This window comes from Cucurbita pepo, chromosome 20 (genome assembly GCF_057944985.1).
Source record: "Cucurbita pepo subsp. pepo isolate OVF chromosome 20, ASM5794498v1, whole genome shotgun sequence".
In the NCBI taxonomy this organism is placed as follows: Eukaryota; Viridiplantae; Streptophyta; class Magnoliopsida; order Cucurbitales; family Cucurbitaceae; genus Cucurbita; species Cucurbita pepo.
The window spans coordinates 10220173-10241982 of NC_141817.1; the positions used below are offsets into that span (position 1 = coordinate 10220173).

Sequence of the window (21810 nt, forward strand, 5' to 3'; positions counted from 1 at the left end):
AGCCCAACTTGGATACGATCCTTCCATCACCCTAGAATGAAAGGGGCAATCTCGTAACTTTTTGGTATGTGAAGATATGTTCGGCTCTATGTACTATTTTTTTCATTAAGACGAGCACCTCAAATTGTGCTCTTGAGAGATAGTTGTCCATATAATGATAAGGGATGTATGGATTCTCGAAAATGGAGAAATCGAGGTTGTCTCCCAGCTTTCATGGTTCCACGAGTCATAAAAAAGTTGGATCTCATATAAATCGTCCCATCTATTCTCGTGAGAAGATCGGTTTTTGATATTCCATGTCAACGTGTCTTTGATATTCCACACCTTAGGATTAGACACCGACGAGCCCATTGATTTATCCATCCAGTGAGACTCTGCACTGTCTATACGTGTGAGTTTCTCTAAGAAGTGCCTCAGGGGAGGAGGATCGCAATGCGGAACTTCCATCAGTGTTGGCCCCTCTTGAGCCGGCCTCAGTTGTTGATTTGCAACGACATAATTAGCAAAATAAAAACCCTCACAACTTAGACACAACGAACAAGTGACCAGATAGCTCTAATGGGTTCCCTTCACCATTCCCGTGAAGATGGTCTAAAGGGTTCAGAAATACTCATCTTACTACATCAAACATTTACTTAGCCTACATTTAGATTCCGGTCTACTCAAACTCGGCATAGTTCATAACCAAAATTTAGATTTGGATTTGGCATAAGGTTCTTGAGTCGTTAGATTGTTGCTAAATAATTTTTGAATATTCAAACCGATCTAACAAAGAAGTAATTTTAATGGGGTTTGATTTAGCATATTGCGCTGGATCTTCCTCTACCTTTGTCCATTGTTGAAACCCTAGGAATTCTCTCTCCGATCCACGACCACCACTCCTCCGCTCATCAATGGCAGAGCCTCTCGATATGAGCTTAGATGATATCATCAAGAACAACAAGAAATCCGGATCCTCGAACTTCAGGGGTCGTGGCGGAGCTTCTTCTGGACCAGGTCCCTCTCGCCGCTTTCGCAATCGCGGTCTTAATAGAGCAGCGCCCTATTCTACTGCCCAGGTGAAGGATTTGGGTTTTAACATCCCGCTTTCGATGAATCTTACTACCATCGCCATCCTCTAGCTCTTGTTGTTGTTGTTGTTGTTCTTCTTCTTCTACTACTACTACTTCTACCAGTTTCTCGTTCTTTTCAAAACGGACTTCGGGTATTTTGTTTTTAATGTTCTGAAAAACATTGGGGGTTTAGGCGCCGGAGACGGCTTGGTCACACGACATGTTTGTAGATCACGGTGCGGCATATCCTTCACAGCCTGCACGGGCCTCTGCTATCGAAACCGGCACCAAGCTTTATGTTTCTAATTTGGATTATGGTGTTTCCAACGAGGATATCAAGGTATTTCAATTTTGGATTTGAGGGCTTGAACATGAGAATTTTTTTTGTATGTATTGCTAAGATTTTATTGAAATTGTATATGCAGGAACTGTTTTCAGAAGTTGGTGATCTCAAACGATATTCTATCAATTATGATAAAAGTGGGAGGTCAAAGGTATGTTTAAAGTGTGAAGAACACAAGAGCTTTTGTTTCTTTTTAGCAATATTCTGGCTTTGGTTTGAGTTTTTGTTCTTCGTAGGGAACAGCAGAGATTGTTTTTTCACGACAAGCAGATGCGCTTGCTGCTATAAAGAGGTACAACAATGTTCAGCTAGATGGGAAGCACATGAAGTTGGAGATTGTAGGAAATAACATCGTGACACCTGCTGTTCCTGCTTCTGCAAATGGAAATTTTGGGAATCCAAATGGATTTCGAAGAGGGTATACATTTTCTCTCTTCACTTGTCCTTATTTCTGATTTTTTCCATTTGCGTTTACAATTGCAATCATCTATTAACGCAGCTAATGGTATGTGTTCAGAAGTAGATATGAATTTTATTTGCTTTATAATACTTCTGTAAGCCCATGATTGAAGTAATTGTTTTTAGAGTTGTATTGGATTTTGATGTAGATTTTTCAACATTTTCTTGTTATTCTGACTTAGTTCATAGTAAAATCATTTTTCATTGCTTTTTGACATGTCCGCTGAAAGTTTTGAGAGGATTAAATTGAACATAAAAATATTTAATTTCAACAACTCGTTAAGATATGTGTACTTAAAGGGAGGTATTTCTCGTTTGACACTATGGACATAGTAAATGGTAACCCATATGATGTTAATCGAAGAAAAATTGTTACACTTGTATGAGAAACTTAGGGATTATATATATCTAAATATCTATCTATCTATATATATATTATGATAAATGATAAGTAGCCGAACCTTCATTGAGAAAACTTGAAAGAATATTAGGGCATATAAAAGACTCACTAACGGAGGCAAAATTGTATCCATAATTTATTGTCAATTTTGTTTATGATGACAATGTGTTTCTAGGAGCAATTGCATTCAACAACTTTTATTTCTCAAATTTGCGTTTGATCGCATATAATTAGCTGCTTCCTAATGTTTATTAATATTTTTTAACAACTGTGGGTATCTGACCAAGTTTTTCACACCTTGGCTAGTATTGTCAAAAAACCACATGAACCTACTTCATTTGGTGTTGGAATGCTGGGTGTTATTTTCATTGGGTATTTGAGTGTACAAATTGTCTATTTGACCACTAACTGAATTTGTTGTAGGTTAAAGCTTACAAGATTTCTATTCAAGTTCTCCAATAAACAAACGACATTAAGGGATCCAGTTCTGCCACATTTTATGCAAGAAAAAACTTAATATGGGTTCCTTCTTTTGCGCGTCAATCCTTTTAGAAAAGAGTCTAGTTAATGATAACTTGGATAGTTTAATGACCAAGATTATTGAATTGTAGATGAAAGATTCCAAGTTGCAAGAAGTTTGTGTGTCATTGTTGAGGTGTATGTTATTATGTGGAGCCTGTGGAGCCTTTGGGGAGGGAGTAATGGCAGGCTCATTAGAGGGCTTGAGTGGTCTTTGGTTTGACCCCTTATTAGGTTCATCATCTCTTTGTGGGTCCAGAATCAGCTTATGTTTTGATCATATGATTCTGTAAGTTTTGATATTTAAGCTTTTCCATATTGATGATGAATTATATGAAAAGGGTAAACTGTTTACGAAGCCTGCCTTATTAACATTTATCACACAGATATTTTAATTGTGCGATGTTGATAGAAGCCGTTCTTTCTTTACTTTGGTACCCGTATGACTTCTGCCTGCCTCTGAACAGTTCTGGTAGTTATTTGTGTACATGATCATGCATTACGTTGTTCTTTTTATGCTTCAGTTGGTGCTTAAGTATGAGGCTGATAATTATGTTTTATGTATTTTAATTGAAATTGCTGACATCTAGACTTTTGATCTGATTTTGATTGCTATTATTGATTCTCTTAATCAGCATGCACTTAATAAATTTTCATTTGATTTTAACAGTGGACATGTACTGGGCCGAAACCGGGGTGGTGGACGAGGACGTGGTCCTGGAAGAGGAGGGCGTGGACGTGGGAGTAGCAGAGGTCGTGGGGAGAAATTATCTGCCGAAGATCTAGATGCTGATTTGGAGAAATATCATGAAGAAGCCATGCAGATCAATTAAATCATTTGGTGTGATTTCCTGGGGCTTGATATTCCCAACTTCGTTAGGTGCTTGATGATAAATGTGATAAGGATACCATTTTCTATTTTGCGAGTCATATCATGAAGCCCGACCTTGAGAGAACCACTAGACCTTGCTAGGATGTGGAGTTTGGGCTTCAATTGTTATTTGTTGCAGTAAACTACAATGAGGTGTTATATATGCTTGAATCTGTAATCTCCCGTTACTTATCTGTTTCTTAATCTTCTCCAATCCTATTTATTTTCCATGAAAGTTGCACTGGAACTGGGAAAGTCGCGCACACTCCTTGTCGACATGGAAGGATTTGGGCGCTTGACATGGGAAGTATTGGTTATAACATAATCAACCACATCTTCTGGTGTTGAGGCCAAAGTTCTGGTACACCGTTTCTAAATCATAATATTTCCTTGATGGAATGATAGATATAGCCGACAATCTATTCTGAATATGTTGATTATTGGGTTCTGACTGCAGAATTTCTACTTATATTGCTTTGCAGCGTTTGGTTTTATGAATTAAAAGTAATGTGTTAAGATCTTCTACTTGTTGGCATGGAGAGGAAGGAAAGGGTGTGGAGATGATTACCAAGTAAGTGTTCAAGGCCACCGCTAGCAGATACTGTTCACTTTAACCTGTTATGTATCATCGTCAGCCTTACAGTTTTAAAACGCATCTACTAGAAAGAGGTTTTCACACCCTTATGAGGAATGTTTCGTTCCCCTCTCCAACCGATGTGGGATCTCACACAATTGGTATGCAGTTAGAATTCAACAACACTTACATTTATTTCCGTTTATTTCAGTATTGTGTATGCCTTTTACTATCATGTGGTTGTAGTAATGACTATTATAGGCTGCAGTCTCGTTTCTTCAGCATATTTTGTTTGAAAATATTCCAGAATTTTGCATTCAATAATTAGAAGACCAGGCATATACCATGCAATAATGTTGAGTTTCTTCTGTATCTTAAGAAAGCCAAAAAAAGTAGGGGAATTATGCTACTCTGTCAAGTGTCATTTGAACTCCTAGCGTAGAAACTCGATTGCAGTTGGTCGAAGTGCACCGATATATCTGAGATTCAATTTAGATTTTACAAAACTGGTCCATTTTAGTTAGTTTTTTGCTTTCTATAACATAGTTCAGATTTGTATTTTTGCTTCTATATTATGGTTATCATTCAGATTTCTACCTTGTCACTTATGTTTGAAGCCTTTTGAAATTCAATCTTAGATTAGTTTGTTCGTAGTTGATGAAGAAATGGAGTTGATGATCGATCATTACTAGGGTCGTAATCAATCGAAAGATCAAGTCGACTTTCGTTTGCCATATCAATCATGGAGGTAAAAAATGATTTTACTCCCGGACCTTTTGCAATAGGTTTTGATTTTAGTATCAATAGGAAGGTGGAAATATTTGATACAAGCTCATATTGCATATGAAAATCGGAAGGAAAATGTTCATGCCAAATGAAACAGCTTTGTAGGAAAGGGGCTGTTTGAGAATGATAGTGCAGATGTTGGAGCGTCCTTTCATGTACACAAAGCTTGTAACAATTTCTGATAAAGCTCATCAGATCTATTTGAAGCTCTCAAGGAAGGACACTATGAGTTGGGGTTGTGTAGGGTAGACTCGTAGCTTCGTTTAGCAGAAGAGTATGACTTTCGAAACTCTTAGTCAAGTGGGAGCACCTAACCTATGGGCTTTGAAAGAATAGGAGAAGGGAATAAAATAAAGAGGGTCACTCCTTTTAGGAATATGGCTTGATATGGCTCGTTCATTCACATGAACTTGCAGCTTAGCCAAAAGTGACGAATTGAGAAGTGTAGAAGCTGTGCTGTTTTTGCAGCCTAGAAATGCCTAGAACTTCCATTTTGCGTCTCTTACAGATGGTGTAGGTAGCTGTGCCTTGTAGGAGCTTTATTTGTAGCAAGCCCCTTTTCTCCTCGTTCCACATAAACAAAAATGGAGAACGGGTGCAAACAGTTTATCACGGATGAAAAGACTCACTGAGCCAAGATTTGACTCTTAACGTTTTGTTCCATAGAGCATCAGGTGCTTCCAATGGCTTAGAACTAATTGAAGGTATTTCTTTGTTGGTTATCCATGTCTCGATGATATTAATAGTTTCACATATTGGAACTTCCTACTTTAATTGATCTTCTAGACTAATTTTTTCGTTTTGCTTTTAAGTATTACGGTTCAAATCAAGGGTACGAATGTTTTGATCATTTGGAACTTTGTAATGATCTGAATTATGAGCACGTCTTTGGATTAGAGAATTAACTCAAATATACCTCAACAGATTAAGTAATATTTGATCGAATAATTCATGTTGGGCGTATATTAAGATTAGTTGAAATTTAAATACCCAATAGAAAGTAATTATAGATTTGAAATTAAAAAAAATAAAGAAGGAAAAAAAAAATTCAACCATCAATGATTCAAACCATGGGCAATTAGAATGAGGTTATTAAATTTTTATTTGCACGAATTCAACGTCAACGTACAAGGTGATTCAATATTTACAATGAAACATAAAGAAAAATAGCAATAAATGTTAATAATATGAATAAGGAGTAATTTAATTTGTTTGAAAAAACATAAATTATTTATTTATTAATAATTTTTTTTTTTAGATATATCTATTGACATTTTATTAAATTTTTTTATTGATATTTCTAAAATTAAAACTTTTAAACCTACCTGAAAATTAATATTAAAATGTAATAAAATATGATATTCAATATTTGTATGAAAAGAAACAAATATGTAAAAAAATATCGAGATATATAACTGAACTTATACTGTCAATACAAATACAATTTAACGGTAAATTGTACTCTTTAAAAGTTAGAGATTCAAAATTTTATATCGCTACATTTATTATATTAAGAATAATAAATAAATATATAAACCGTAAATAAGTTTTAGGAGCGCACATTCGAACCATGATTAAAAAAATGTGATTTTCTATTCACTATTTTTCTCTCACAAATCACCTAGATATCATTAGTCATACCTGTTATATTTCACATTTTATTACTTTTTTAATTATTGAAATTCAACCTTTTGACCTTCAACATAATTAGAAATATTAATTTTCCTCGCAAAAAATCACCTCGTATAAATAAAAAAAAATTCCCATTTAAATAGTGAATAAGAAAAGATGCATAAAGAAATTTCTTTCAGCTAGCTAAATTAAATCCGAACGAAAATTACATATATTATATATTATGAAGACTAAAATTAAAATTTTTAAAAATTAGATTCAATAATACATTAATTTTTTTTTCCATCTAAAATAGTATTGATTATTAGGTTTTTTCTTTTTATTCTTTTAATAAAAAAATTGAAATGATTTTGTTTTAAAAAAATAGAAAAAATTCACCACAAATAACTCGATCTCCTAGAATTATGCAGACAATTCTTTCATATAAGAGAAATGCAATGATGGTGGAGATGAGAACGGAGGCCCCGTCCCCGTCCCCGTCCCCGTCCCCGTCCCCGTCCCCGTCCCCGTCCCCGTCCCCGTCCCCGTCCCCGTCCCCGTCCCCGTCCCCGTCCCCGTCCCCGTCCCCGTCCTATGGATAACTCTAAACACAACATATTATTAGTTCATCACATTACCAAGTCAAACAATGGTTTGACAACTTTTTCTGGTAGAAAGCCTAGCAAATTTATTACTCATAGTTCATCACATTACCAAGTCAACATTCAATAAGCATCAAAGACCAACTCAAACTACTCTTTTCTCTTGAATCATCTCCATGTTCAAACATTCATCATTCATTTATTGCTTCTTGTCTCGAAGACATTTTCAAGCTCTTTTTAGAACTTGATGGAGACCACACAGAAAACAGAAGCATAGATATCAACTTCATCATTTATTCTTACTTGGAAATAAGAACCCCCAAGGTAGGGGAAGGCGGAGCCATTGAAAGGTGACTAAAACACTAGAAACGACCTCTAAAAAGACCTATTCCTTGGTGTTCTAATGAAGAAATAGAACAAGGGAAATTTCCATTTAATCAAACATATGTTCTTTCTTTTCTTGTTTCCTCTGGGACACTTATCAGTGATAGTCAACACAAGACGGGTTTGAATCAGTAAAAGATACATACACACAGCCCCCAGAAAAAACGAGGGACGACAGCATGGCATGAGGGTAAAAAATGTCTTTTGTGTACATATACAAACTTAGTTTCTACGCCAATTATTTGTGCTGTTTAGGATTCTCATATCTCGAAAAGACGAACCGAAACAAGGAATGAAATACTGCCCTTATACATGATAATACAAAGTTCCAACAAGATGAAGGCCAGTACCATGGGTACAATAATCTGAAAAATAGGCTTATAAGATGCCTAGGATATCGTCCAACCTGTACCAAAAATCCTTCATCAAACTTTCTAATTTTCTTAGCATAACAATATTACTATTGTAGTGGCACCCGGCTAAGGTATCAAATTACATAAAAGGAACATGCTTAATAGTTCTTTCATTGAGCAACGACATTCGGTTTAATCGATACTTACTGGAAATAGCAAATCTAGAGCATCCCATGCAGCGTGTCGAACAGCTCTGGTTGGATACATGGGGCCACCCGGAGGGGTGAAGCTATACAAACAAGTTTTTAGCCTTGTACTTGTGGTCATTCTGAGTTCCAAACCTTATATAAATTAAAAGCATTGATTAGAACAGTTAGAATAGCAACTGTTGAATCTCAATGAGTCAGCCAATTACCTTGGAGAACAATCAGGTGTGAAAAATAATGCAGCAGTACAGGTTCCACCTTCAGCTTTTGAATCTGACCAATGTAATATTTTGATACCAATATTGAACTTGCGGATGTATTTAAGCATGAAAGTAGCAAAACAAGCTATTTCATGATATAAAAATATTACAGAAAACGATCGTAATTTAATAATATAAGTCCATCGAAACAAAATACGTGTTAATAGAACATTTTGCGATGCTACACGACAATTTACCTGATCAGTAAGTTCAATCACAAACAAGTCAGCTGGACCACCTATCAGTATGGCATTTGGGAAAGGAGGAAATTGCTTTAAAAAACTTTTAAGCTTATCATCTGAAACACAGCAGATTATTATATACAGATGGGCACCCAAGTACTAAAACCTTAGTGGGGGAAAAAGTCATCTTAAATTGAATAGATTTCCAAATGGCATTTATAGCAAAAGCTCACCTGAATCATAGAAAATTAAGAACCTTGAAAGTAAAAGAAAAAGATCTCTTTGAACCTGCAATTGAGAAAAAGATGAGGAAAAACAAAGAAAGGAGCCAATTTCAGAACAATTCTCTTGAAAATAGCTGCATTAAAGATGGTACACAAGTACAATTGTAAGACAATCTAGATTGTATAATATTCATAAAAGAATAAACATAATAGCTTACTTTAATCATGCAAAATTAAGGAAACCATTCAACTCTAACCTGTATGGGGATTTTGTTCAATCTGGCAGGTTGAAATGCAACTTCTCCAAGAAGATACTGAACATCAAGGGGATTAGCACAGGTTACTGAGAATTCACATGTCACCAAAAGAGAGGAAAATATTCTTGACTGAACTCTTACATGAAAGAGAGATTTAAATCGACTAGTGTTCGCCTGAATATCAAGCCTGAATCAGCAAACAAAGGTCATTGCAATCATACTAAAATAGCATTCTCATTATGTCTAAAATGAGGATGATCATAAATATGTAGCCAGCAGCTGTATGAAACAAGGCTAACACGCTATCTGATATACCCGTGCATAAGATGCTAATTCCAGTTTGAAAGTTTCAATTCAACTAATGATCAAATGCACCAAACGGTCATTAATCACAGTGAAGCAAATGCCCTCACACCCTTTTAAATTTCCTTTTTAATAAGATATTATCTTTTAGAAATATAACGAGTTGTTCTCGATGTTTTTCAACTATTTTGATTCACACCATATTGTCTCATTAGAGATGAGCACCTAAGTTTTTTCGTCATCTTAATCTTCTCCGCTTTTGTAAAATATTTAATAAGAGGCTATCCCCCAAGGGGCAACCCCATTCGCAAGGGCTTGAAGTCTCTCGGTCACATTGGCTTACAGGTCCCAAGTTCGAATCTTTGGGTGAGCTTAATGCCAAAAATCCTTGATGTCTCCCACGTCCACGCCTTGAGGCTAGCGTGGGTGCCCCGGTTATAGGGAAGCCAAGCTCCAACTCCCAGTTATCTTATATTTTGATGAGAGGCGTGCTGTATAGTAGTAGGCACCTAGTTTTATCTTTTTTTTTTACATTGCTTTTCATGTGAAATATCATAATCTAAAACAAATTTTCAGCATGAAATCATTGATATGTAAATTAAGATTCATCATATATATTTTAAAATATAAATATTTCAACAGACATAACGAGTATAAAATGCCTTGCATCCATGCTTCTTTTAAAATAAGATTTCAATATCATTAACCACTAAGAATGCATGAAAAAAAGTATGCAGTACATCAAGATCGGATGCTGTTCAAAAAAATTGAAAACTTCCACTTGAATGAAATGGATATTCACAACAAATTGCTAAATCCATACCAGAAGATATTGGTGGCACCTTGAACAAGAGCAGATGAATTACGGAGGTGGGCTTCATCAGAATTTTCAATTTCAATTTCAAAGAGCTGCAAGATAGATCAGCATCAGGCACCAAATATTTCTAATAAAATAGAAGAAAAAGAAGACAATAACTCCAATGGAACATACGTTTGGATAACATTCAAGAACGATCACTGCCTTCAAGACGAATTAAAAAGAAAGTTTTCTTTGCAAGTAGTAAGAAAAGTAGAATTCATTTCAACACAGAGTAGTTAGTACCCAGGAAACCAGACGATGGACGAGCAAACGCTCAGAAAATGTCAAACTATTCCATCATCAAACAACAAAGAAATAATAATAACAGTAATAGAAAGTGAAAATCATATCGGCTTTAAGAAAATGCATTGTGCAAGTTCACCCACCCATTTGTGGAATAAGAGGGTGAAAATATGACATGTAAATGATTGGCTCCACAGTTTGACAATCAAATCAAGGATTGGTTTCCCGCCTTCTGGCACCTGAACATAATAATCAGCAAGCACATCGTAAAAGCATAACGGATTATCCATTCCATGCGCCACAGGTGCAATCGCATCTTCCTCTGTGCTGAGAATTATTTCTGATTTATAAAGCAGAACATGAGTGGGTAGTTCTATAACAATATGTAACACCATCAAGTCTTCATCTGATCTAAGGCTATGTAAGAAGATGCAGCTAGTACGAGCTTTGACAAGCTAGGTGGAAGTATTCAATTAATCAACTCTAATAGAGTGACTCTATTTCATTAAAGGCGAAACAAAAGACCATTCTCCATTTTATGAATATTGATGCAAAATTATAACTTAGAGGTCTTAATAGAAACCATTAGCATAGACGATCAGGGCAAAGATTTCAAATATACCCCTATTCTATTACAAGTTAAAATATTACCTATCATAAATATTTCAAAACCATCATTGGACTCAAATCCATAGAATATAGATGGAAATTCAGACTTGGTATAGATGTGGCAATGACCTAGAATCGTGTGACAGTGTTTTGAGTCCCAGTTTTTGTTCCAAGTTATTGCCACACCGTTCCAAACCCAATTTTCATCCTACATATTAACAAATTTCTACGAAGAAGGTAGTATTAAACTGTTTTATGAAAGATGAAACATTGAGAAGAACATGGATATTTTTTAAACAAAAGCCAAAGTTCAACGGTACTTTTTGTAGTTTAGCCTTTAGCTATGGATCAAGTTAGTAAATACACATTTGATCTCAACAAGCATGAGATAATTTAATAACTTTCTAGAAATAAACAAGACTTATAAGACAAAAACATTCATCCACACGCTATTCCTGTTTGTCGAATATAAGTTTTTACATTCCGACAACTCACCTTTGGCTCGGTCATCGACTTCTAATGCTATGTCAGCAAACAATTCTCGCAGTACGTCTCGCCTCTGTGATGAAGAAGCTAATGCCTATATTTAAAAATAATAATAATGATAAATCTTAAAGGTAATGATCCAATTCACTACAGGAAAAAAACACCAAATAGTATAAGCAAGGAGAATTCTTACCTCAGCCTTACCCTACACTGTCTACTCACGCTTTACAAATTACATAATTGCAATATCCAGCCAAATGCATATTCCCTCTAGAACAGAATAATCTCTTTGAAAGTCTCACAATTTCCCTTTTCACCCTTCCTTATATATACAAGGAAGGCCCAACACTTACCCCCGAGAAATTGAGTTTTAATAGAATCTAAGGCTCCCACAAAACTTACCAAGTCCACTAAGCCTTTCCATTGAATGTGGGCCTCTTCTTCAGTATGTCGCATTCCCAATACATGATTTGTCTCAAGGTTTCATTCTGAGTCGGAATCCAGGGAACCCATCAATTGTTGGACAAAAATGTCCAGTGGTGTACTTCGCTGGTAAGCCAATAAGCATTTTATATATTCATACGAGCAGCCGATAAGGACAAAAACCTCTTCGAGAAAAATTTTATTCACCTTTTGAGCTAAGGAGAACAATATATATGGCAGAAGTTTCAAATAAACCAAATCATGTGGATTCAATCTCTCTAGGTTTACTGACCACAAGGTGCTTCATCTGAAACTATGCCCCATAATAAATAAGCCTCAAGTTCACAAAAAAGCATGGTGTCAATCTTAATTAGTTGACCTTATACCGAATTAGTGCTTGCCAATTGTCTAAACTGTACAACTGAGGAAGGTGGTGCTCATCCACATACTTTCAATCGAGAAATTAATTTTGATATTACACCATACCAACCAAAAATGTCACCATTCAGTTTGTCATAGCAGAAACAGCGCAGTTGACTTCAGATTGGTCATCCATTTATGGTAATGTGTCATACTTCCAAGGAGGGATGTCTCTTGTAACCAAACTACACCCAAATATGACCCACGGAAACTTTGTTACACTCAGATGTAATGGATCTAGCAAAGTTTCGGAGTAAGACATGATTTCAAAAGAGAGCCACCACCTTAGGAAATAAAGGGAGTTGTGATGGTATGAAATGAGTGGATTTCCTTAATCTATCCACCACCTTATGTTTTCCCAAATTTAGCAGGGATGGAAGTAGTTAAGAGGGAGCCAGCTGAGGACAAAGTTATTATTTTGTTGCCAAATCAAACATTCTTACACTAGCCTCTACACATCTTGCCGTCAATATTACTCTCATGCAATCTTCATATAAATAACCCCCAACAGTGCTGCCTGAAAAGATTTGAAGTAAGTTGATTTGAGAGGCATGACCAAAGAACAAAATACTAGGTGATCCTTTTATAACGTACAAAATACAGAAGCTAAGAATCTGGTCTACTAAAAGATTTCCAATCATGGATAGCAACCCTGTTGAGCCAAAGAGACAACTCTAGAAAGTGCATCAGTAGGTCTATTCATGCTCGATGTGGTAAGGATTTGAAGGAACATCCTGGAGCATAAGCAAGACTTAATCTCTCGGTGAAAATATCTCGCCCATTTCTCAAAGAAAATGGTGAAGAAGACCTGAGAGTTTCCCAATGGTGAAGAAGACCTGAGAGTTTCCCTGGATTTTAATAGTCGAAGTTGGAAATTTGACTCCCTTCTCGAGCTCAGTTGGTGATTAAATCTTCCACTTTTTACTTTAGATTGAAATGGGAGCAGTTTCTTTAGGTGGTGTGTCTGCAATGTACATTGAATGAAAAATTCTGTTAAGGCCAGTTTGGGAATGGAATACACTCACTATAAGAATATGTCTGACCTTTGTAAAAATCACACTTGAGGCAATTTTCCAACTATATTTTCTCTCAATTCAAGCCCTAAGACCCCTACAGAGTGCTAACATCTATTCCTGAATACCCCCTGATTCCTTACAAGGATGCATCAAATGGCTGCTAAATGCCTCTATTAATAGGAAAAAGATCTGGACATACATAAAGATACCCAAGAGATTAAAGCTAAGAGAAATTTGTATATTGCTCAAGTGTGGCGCATGGCCCTTGTGTCCCAACAAGAAAGAAAACGTTTCTACTTTCTCTTGTCATGAGTTGTAAGCCCTCACTGCCTCTCTCTTAATATTCTTCTTCTACTACAATGTGAACTCCCTAGTATTGCCCCATGTGCCATTCATAAACCTTTGTGCATGCTCAATGCCAAAGCCTAAAAACCTTCAGCCTAGGCTTTAACAGACTTTCCTCGAGCTTAAATTTTGGTCCGAGCGTGTTTGATGATTAGACCCACAATGTTGATAAAACTTTTTGTCTTAAAGCTTTATGCATCTTTGGATCAAAAGAGCCTTGCACCTCTATGAGAACACACTCAAGTGTAAATTTGTAATGTTAAAAGAATAATATTTTTAGAAAATATAAAAGTTTACTCATGTATTTAATGCTAATACATCATGAGTTTTGACTTGGGCCTCTAACGCACTGAATCTTATATCTGCCAATCCATAGCCAACAATGCCATTTCTTCCAACCTATATTCCTTGATATCTACCATGTTGATCATAGCATATCAAATCTGGTTCCTCATTCCCTTCCTATCCAAAAAATCTCTCCCATTACATTCTTCTTCATCAAAATAGCCTAAATCAAAGTAGCATATTAAGTTTCCTGTGTATCAAACAGCTAACAACATTACATGTTATGTGTTCAAATGCTCCCTTAAATCAAGAAGCCATTCAATAACTGACTTCATATTTCCACGCTGTCTAGCTTGACGGGTTCGTAGTGTTGCATCCTTTGCAGAGGTGCGAGAGTTCCTTTCTCACCTGCCTTCTTCATGAGAAGGGTTGGATTATATGGACTGTGGGGTGCTTGGTTGGACAAGAACGAGAAAGTGTTTAGCGGGGTGGAGAGGACCACGAGAATGCAGCTCTTGTTAGGTTCCATGTCTCTTTTTTGGCTAATGTTGTAAAGTTTTTTTTAGCAATTATCCTTTAGGTATCATTTTGCTTGATTGAAACCTCTTTTTGTTTCAGTTTTGCTCCTTTTGTTTGGGGTTTATCTTTTGTATCCCCTTCTCAAGGAAAATTAAGCACTTTATTCCAAAATAAAAAGACTACCTCTGCCTTTCCCTGCATTCTCTACTCACCCTTCACAAAACCCACAATTTCAACACCCTGCCAAAATGCACTCCTCATCCTTGACAAAGAACACTCTCCGCTCAAACAAACTGTACGTCCAAACAATTCACTTTTTAGCAAGTTAGTACAGCGGGAGGCCTAACATTATGATCTTGTCTTCATTCACGGTTCTTCTCTCAATCGAGAAGAACAAATGCCACTTGAATTCACAAGCTCATAAATGCCAGATTTTGTCGCAATAGCAGAACTTGGTTTAAATACATCAATTCTTAAGTTAGCAGAACAGGCAACGATGGTTTTAACGTGTAATGAGGAGGAGTGTCTATTATCTGAACAAATCACGGAACTCCACAATGGTACAATATTATCCACTTTGAACAATAGCTCTCATGACTTTACGTTTGGTTTACCCAAAAGGCCTCACACCAATGGAGATGTATTCATTACTTATAAACGATCATCCCCTTCATTAGCCAATTTGGCACTCCGTCCCAATAATCCTCAACAAACAATACACTACGGATTATCCGAATCCATTTCCAATTGTTTCCCCCATCCAGGACAATATTTCAGCAGCAACAAAACATAAGAAACATATTCAGGTATTCAAACAAAACAAAAAAAAAAAAGTGAAGAAAGACGAACCCGCTGCAGTTTCTTCTCAATCTGCAGGGACAAAGCGCTAAGATAAGCAGAGCTCCGAGGCGTCAACGTCCGCGACATTCTGATCATAAATCATACAAAATCATTCAAGAACCGAATCTCGATCAATCCGACAAATGGTAAATAAAGATGAACGAGAATACTCAGCTCGTGGATGAAGACTGGATGTCCACCAACAAGAAATGACAAGACATTGGAAAAGAATACGTGAGAAGATCCAGAGGATGCTTCGGCATGGAGAGAAATACGAGGATAAATTTGAAAGAAAGGGAAAATGGAAAGGGAAGAGAGGGGATGGTTGATTTGGCGCCCAATGGAGGCAACACCGTGGAGCTTGGACATGAAAGACCCCCAATGAGTAGCTATTTGGGTTAGTGCCACACTCCTTGCCGACACGCCCGTCTCACTCGAATGTCTCAACCTGATCCGACCCAATTCAGATACTATTTTAAAATAATATTAATAAAAGTAAATATCTAGTGACTTTCCAGCAACCTTGCGCACGAACATGTGGTTAGTACGAACATGTACCTTACGACATTTATGCTCGTCATGATGTTATGATATACGGTATTGTATACACCACAATACTATGTGCACTCCCTTCCCTTTCGTGGTATACTAACTGCGTGAGTGCATGCTAGTCGAATGCTAAGTCTAGGGAGTATACGAGCTCGCCTAGGGGTTCATGTGCACGTGCGTGGGTCGTGTGTAGAGAAATACTACACATCCAATTCTACCATGAAATGATAGTTCCCCCGCATGATTGTATTTCCTGATCCGGACAGCATAATTACTTACTGAGTATTTCTTAAAATACTCAAGTCACTGCTACTCTTACTTTTCAGTAAAGGCAAGACACCTCTGCATAGATGACAGTATCGTGGTGACGACCATGAGACTAAAGGTAGGGTAGATGCGTAACATTGTTTTGTTCTTTACAATATTTTTATTTAAATTTCACGTTGCTGTCTCCGCTATAGTTGTTTAATGATTTTTTTGAACATATAAGTCCATGGCACCGTTTTAAAATGTTTTAAATTTTTTTTTTCATTTCATATTATGTCATGTAGTAGCGACTTTATTTCAGTAGTAAAAATAGATGGTCGTTAATGTTGTTATCAGAGCTTTAGGCTGACAAATTATGTAAACTAGCTTACGATGTGGACTCAAGGTATTCCCATGGCTTTGCAGCGTATGTCCCGTCACGTTGCGAAAACACCTGTGAATTTTCAAAAATAGCATTGATACCGCTGACCTTTAAAACAAGTATTTTAAAAAATTCTTACTGTTAATACATGAATGGAAACCGTTTATCTACACCTCATAGAACAAATTATCGGAAGAAATTATCGGAACGATACAAATCAACCCAACCCAAAAGAAAATCATGGTTTGGGTCTAAATTACAATCCAAACAATTGGATTGGGTCTTAAAAATATTCCGGTCACGACCCACGCCCACGACTTAGATCAAGATTCATAATCCAGATTCGACACCGGATGTCCCCGACATTCCCTAGATAAAGCATGTAACTACTTTTTGGATCTTTTTTCAACAGTGAATTACTCCAAATAAACCAGGTTAAACCATAGGGTTCCTATGATTGAACCACTGAAGAAGAATGTGCACGTTATTGGTATAAGTAGCGACTTTCAATTCATTTAAGTTTTTCTTAGTCATTCGATCCTCAAGATCGCTCTCATTCGAATGTGGTCTCGGTTCATTCATATACTCCTCATTTATTCGGATATCACAATCTCAACCTAACGCACGGACGTCCCTAAGTCGGCTTGCTCTACATTTAAAACAATTCAATTCTAATTTGTATACATTATTATATGCAAAATATTAAACAAATGACAGCATCTCACATGTCACATTCAACCCGACATAACCTTTGGAAAAAGATATTAGTTAATAAAATATTCAGAAACCATATTATAATAATAATTATTATTAAAAGGGACAAAACAATTTGGACTAGATTCTAAAAAATAATTAAAGGTATTCTTTTATTATTATAATAATAATTATTTATTATTTAAAAATAGAAATATATCCAAGTGGGAATCTTCAAATTATTTAAACATTATGATAATAATTTATAAATACTAATTTTGCATGTCTACAAGTATTAATATGGTTATTAACCATCGAGTATTTTTTAGGGTCTCGGCCTGAGATCGGAAGAGTAATCGAGCGGACAAAAGCAGCTGTACGTGTAGTAATTCTCGATATAGCAGTAAAGGCAAGACGTGTAGGTGGATTAACTCATTAAGTTTCCACTAAAATAGGATCCACACGAGGAAGAATACTTGCCTTCATTTATTATTAAGGGCATCTCGAGCACACCCAGGTCTCACCTATGTTTTATTCTCGAGCATCAAACCAGTAGGTTCATAAACTTTAAAATTATCTAATAAATCTCTAAACTTTCAATTTTCTATGGTACGTTATCGAGCATCCTATCTTACTTTTAAGATTATTATGAAGATTAAGAATATTTGACGTTTGTTACCAATGTTAGTGATATGTTCTGACTTGTAAATGTTTGATATTTGAACTTTATAAGATTTTAGTTATTAATATAACATGTATTATAAATAACAACCCAACAACCCAATCCAACTCGAAAATAGAGGGCTGGGTTGTGAATTCTATTCGGGTTGTTCTTGTCACCAACCCAACTAACTCGAAATTTTAAGTTGATCCAAAAATTTTAAGTTGATCCGAAATTTTAATATACAAATATTTGTTAACGTCTACCAAAAAAAATTGTATCTTTTAATAAAAAGCATAAATGACGTAATTTACATCATAATTTACATAAATTAATGTAGTAGATGACGTGTACAAATTAATTATATAAATAATTTAAATGGTATTTTTTTTAATAAATCTAAAATTCTAAAAATAATTTAACCAATAAAGAAAGGAAAAAAACAATGGGTATTTCTATTTTCTATTTATTTTCCTTTATTTGTCCTTCTCAACTTTTGTCTTGGTCTCCATTTTTCTTAATAAAATAATATAATTTATTGCATGCCCACGTGTTATATTAAATTTTATATTATTTTTAATAGAAAAATAAAATAATATATTACATTATTATTTTAAAATTTTTAAATATAAATATTATTTATTATTATTATTTTTTGGGTCGGTAGATATTGGGTTTGTTGGATGAACGACTAATTTAGGGAATGATCATGAGTTTATAATCAACAAATACTCTCTCCATTGGTAGGAGACGTTTCGGGGAAGCCCGAAACAAAGTTATAAGAGCTTATGCTCAAAGTGGATTGTAAGGATTCGAATTTTTGTTTTATTTATTTTACATTTTATGCTAAGATTTTATTTTTGATGCCAAAAAACGAAAAGATATTATGCTGCATTTATTGTCGCTGGAAAAGGTATGATTTCTAGCAAGGAAATTACTGCGTTAATGGAAAAGTCATAAAGACCTTTTATATTCCCATATACAACTCTCCTCCTTCATTGAAAACAACTTTTGCTCTCCAAACGTTTAGGGTTTTCGAGGGTGTTTGAGAGTACGGAAAAATTGAGAGGGTTAGCCAGGAAAAACGTGTGAGGTGGTTCGCTGGATTTTCTTCGGTGAGTGGCCGGAGGGAGAAGCGACCGAGGCTATCGGTGTTGAATATCGTTGCGCGTCGGTCGGAATAGGCGAAGGGTGTCGTCGCGTCGTCAGAATCGGGGTTGTGACGACGTCGTTGGCGGCGCAGCGACGATTAGGGTTTTTGCGAGATTTCGGGTAAGGAAGACGAAGGAAAACGGGTTGGGTTCACGTTTGGCCTCTGGACCAGCCCACGGAACGAATGCGGGCCCTGCGTTTCGGCCCAACGCGGACGCGCGCTGCAGCCTTGGTCTCGGCTCCGCACGCGTGCTCTCGGCTCAGCTTGACGTGTACGGCGGCTCGGCTCCGTCAAAACCCGCAGCTCGGCTCCGTCAAATCCCGCAGCTCAGCTTGGCGGCTTAATTGGTCGGCTCGGCAGCTCGGCTTGGTGAATCGGTATCACTATAATATATCGATTCCAAGGTTTTTGGCCCTTCCGAAGCCGTTTCTGCCCTTAGTTTTACCATCCGAGGTCAGTATGGCTCCTAAACGTTAAAGACAGATTAGGTCGAGGGTTTATTTTGATAAATAGCATGAGGTTTAGTTAGGGTACCTTATGAAAGGTTCTAAATTTTTATGTGGTTATCATAGGACATATTTAACCGCGGGGATTAGCTCGTTGTGAGTGACTTCAACCAAGACCATCGAGGTAAGTGACCTTACTGTTGGAGTTAGCTTACTACGTGTTGTATGATGGTGCGTGTCCTGTGGGCCCTGCATGCACCATATTTTATGTGATATGTTTATGTGATGTATAGATTGTGTTGACTGTAGATTGTGTATGTTATGTGATGTATGAACTTGTGTTGACTGTTAACTGTTTATGTTATGTCATGAATGAGATGTTAGTATTGTATGCCATGAATATGTTGGTTGATGCCATAGATACACGTAGAATTATCGAGTCATGTCATGAGATGTTTATGCAACTGGAATGTTTATGTAATATGCCATGTAATGTAAGTCATGTGAGATGCCATGTGATGTAAGAAACGTAAATGCGATGTTAGCACTGCTTATGTAATGCCATGTTAAATATGTTAAGGGACCTCATGCATATATGTATGTCACGTGCATCGGGATTCTTCCCCTTTATGATACGAAAGAATGAAATACGATATTTATGTTCGCCATGATATCATGCGGGCCCTTTTCTGTTCTGTGGTGTCCGGCTACGTGTAACACGTTGTGCCCGACCAAGTCAGGCCCAGGGGGTACGTATAAGAGCTCGCCTGGTGGGTTCATGTACACGTACATGGGCCATGTGTGAAGGAGTACCACACATCCAACCCTACCCGGAATAGAAAAGCGCCCAAGGCTATGAAACGTTTATGAAAAGTTAGGTCCCGCTCATATGTTGCATGTGTTTGCATTCCTAACCCCAACAGTGGGGTGACTTACTGAGTATTTCATAAAATACTCAAGCCACGTGCTACCTACATTTTTCAGGTAAAGGCAAGGCGCCAATGTACGGTTGACGGCGGAGCTAAGGCCACCATGGAAGTTGGAGACGGGATATTTTTAGGAGTTTACTTTATTAGACTGTTTTAAGTTATAGGATTGAGTATCGTTTTATTTGGATTTATTTTGAATTCAGTATTGAAGGTTTATTTTCGGAGTTTAGGTTTTGTTTTGGATTCATGAATTTTTATGAAAGACTATTTCAAGGTTATTTATGATGAGCTTCCGCCTAATGAGATAAGTATGCATGGGTGAGGTCACTAATTAGGTTAAAGAAAATTAGGGGCGTTACAAAGTGGATAATATCATACCGTTGTGGAGAGTCGTATTCATGTAAGATGGTATCAGAGTCATGCTCTAAACTTAGCCATGTTAATAGAATCCTCAAATGTCGAACAAAGCACTCTAAAAGAAAAAGGAGTTGAGGCTCCTCGAAGGCATAGTAAAAAATGACTAAGACTCGAAAAAGGAAAGGAGTCGAGCCTCGATTAAGGGGAGGCGTATTTTGTTCGATGGGAGGTATTGGATAAACTGCTAATTTAGGGAATGATCATGAGTTTATAATCAAGAAATACTCTCTCTATTAGGATTGGTACGAGGCCTTTCACGAGAGCCCAAGAGCTTATGCTCAAAGTAAAGTAGACAATAGCATACTACTGTCAGACTTGTGTTCATTTAACACAGTTCACACAAAAAATTATTTTTCATTTATATATATATATATATATTAATATTAATTAAAAAAAATTATATTAATGAAAAACTTTCTTATAAATTCAATAATATTTTATAAACAATAATATCATCAATATTATAATATAATATTATTCGTACATTAGGAACAGGAGGGGTGGAGATTTAGCGAAGTCGGGAACGGAGAATATAATCCCTATTTCCGACCCAATTTTTTCACCTCATTCAAGACGGGTTCTTGCAGGACCAAACACATCTCTAATTTTATATTTATCGTACTTCTACTTGATTAATTATTTACGTACGTTTAAAATAATATTAATAAAATTTTAAAATAGGGATTGAAAATTTAAAATTTTATTCAAGGTATTTTAGAATTAAATTTAATGACCGTGAGTAAGTCAACAATTAAATTTAATTAATTAAATACAAAATTAATGCGAATAACATTTTATTATTATTTACTTACTCCACGCGAATTAAAATATAGAATTGGTGACCTTGAAGACAAAAAAAACAATATATTAATTTCTTCCACCTACAATAATATGACCTTTTAA

The 21810-nt window shown here is 36.2% G+C and overlaps 2 protein-coding genes and 1 long non-coding RNA gene across 9 annotated transcripts; 2 read left to right on the forward strand and 1 right to left on the reverse strand.

The window, feature by feature from the left end:
• The first annotated feature begins 720 nt into the window (after positions 1-720).
• Positions 721-3842, forward strand: LOC111783402 (THO complex subunit 4A). 2 transcript variants are annotated; one of them, XM_087120804.1, is made up of 5 exons: positions 721-1058; positions 1246-1392; positions 1478-1546; positions 1632-1813; positions 2678-2819. In XM_087120804.1, exons 1-5 carry the CDS (start codon positions 894-896, stop codon positions 2769-2771), a joined length of 657 nt encoding a protein of 218 aa, XP_086976930.1. In that variant the 5' UTR covers positions 721-893; the 3' UTR covers positions 2772-2819. The 2 variants fall into 2 exon arrangements, with proteins under 2 accessions (XP_086976930.1, XP_023520096.2); XM_023664328.2 differs by lacking the exon at positions 2678-2819 and adding an exon at positions 3444-3842 and having other exon boundaries at positions 737-1058.
• A 3784-nt stretch (positions 3843-7626) lies between these two features.
• LOC111782602 (uncharacterized) lies at positions 7627-15818 on the reverse strand. Of its 6 annotated transcripts, XM_087120366.1 has the most exons (14): positions 15441-15816; positions 12708-12943; positions 12214-12611; positions 11986-12132; positions 11593-11677; positions 10632-10828; positions 10210-10295; positions 9225-9270; positions 9084-9140; positions 8836-8890; positions 8618-8718; positions 8370-8433; positions 8162-8295; positions 7627-8007 (listed from the first exon to the last, which is right to left on the reverse strand). In XM_087120366.1, the coding sequence occupies exons 4-14, from the start codon at positions 12037-12039 to the stop codon at positions 7840-7842; spliced, it is 1047 nt and encodes a 348-aa protein (XP_086976492.1). In that variant the 5' UTR covers positions 12040-12132; positions 12214-12611; positions 12708-12943; positions 15441-15816; the 3' UTR covers positions 7627-7839. The 6 variants fall into 6 exon arrangements, with proteins under 6 accessions (XP_086976492.1, XP_086976491.1, XP_086976493.1 ...); XM_087120365.1 differs by having other exon boundaries at positions 12214-12943; XM_087120367.1 differs by lacking the exons at positions 12214-12611; positions 12708-12943.
• Positions 15819-18942: 3124 nt separating this feature from the next.
• On the forward strand, positions 18943-20793 carry LOC147786539 (uncharacterized). Its single transcript, XR_015414733.1, has 3 exons — positions 18943-19568; positions 19688-19745; positions 20546-20793. It is a non-coding gene; the product is annotated as an uncharacterized LOC147786539 (long non-coding RNA).
• The last annotated feature ends 1017 nt before the right edge of the window (positions 20794-21810 follow it).

Excerpts from the sequence above, each read along its gene's own strand:
- LOC111783402 (XM_023664328.2), top strand. The coding sequence starts at position 894 with ATGGCAGAGCCTCTCGATATGAGCTTAGATGATATCATCAAGAACAAC. Across the intron at positions 1,059-1,245 it reads CGCCCTATTCTACTGCCCAG|GCGCCGGAGACGGCTTGGTC; the intron begins GTGAAGGATTTG and ends TTGGGGGTTTAG. Across the intron at positions 1,814-3,443 it reads CCAAATGGATTTCGAAGAGG|TGGACATGTACTGGGCCGAA; the intron begins GTATACATTTTC and ends TGATTTTAACAG.
- LOC111782602 (XM_023663383.2), bottom strand. The coding sequence starts at position 15,527 with ATGATCAGAATGTCGCGGACGTTGACGCCTCGGAGCTCTGCTTATCTT. Across the intron at positions 8,296-8,369 it reads ACACCTGATTGTTCTCCAAG|GTTTGGAACTCAGAATGACC; the intron begins GTAATTGGCTGA and ends AATTTATATAAG. Across the intron at positions 8,008-8,161 it reads CTCTAGATTTGCTATTTCCA|GTTGGACGATATCCTAGGCA; the intron begins GTAAGTATCGAT and ends TTTTTGGTACAG.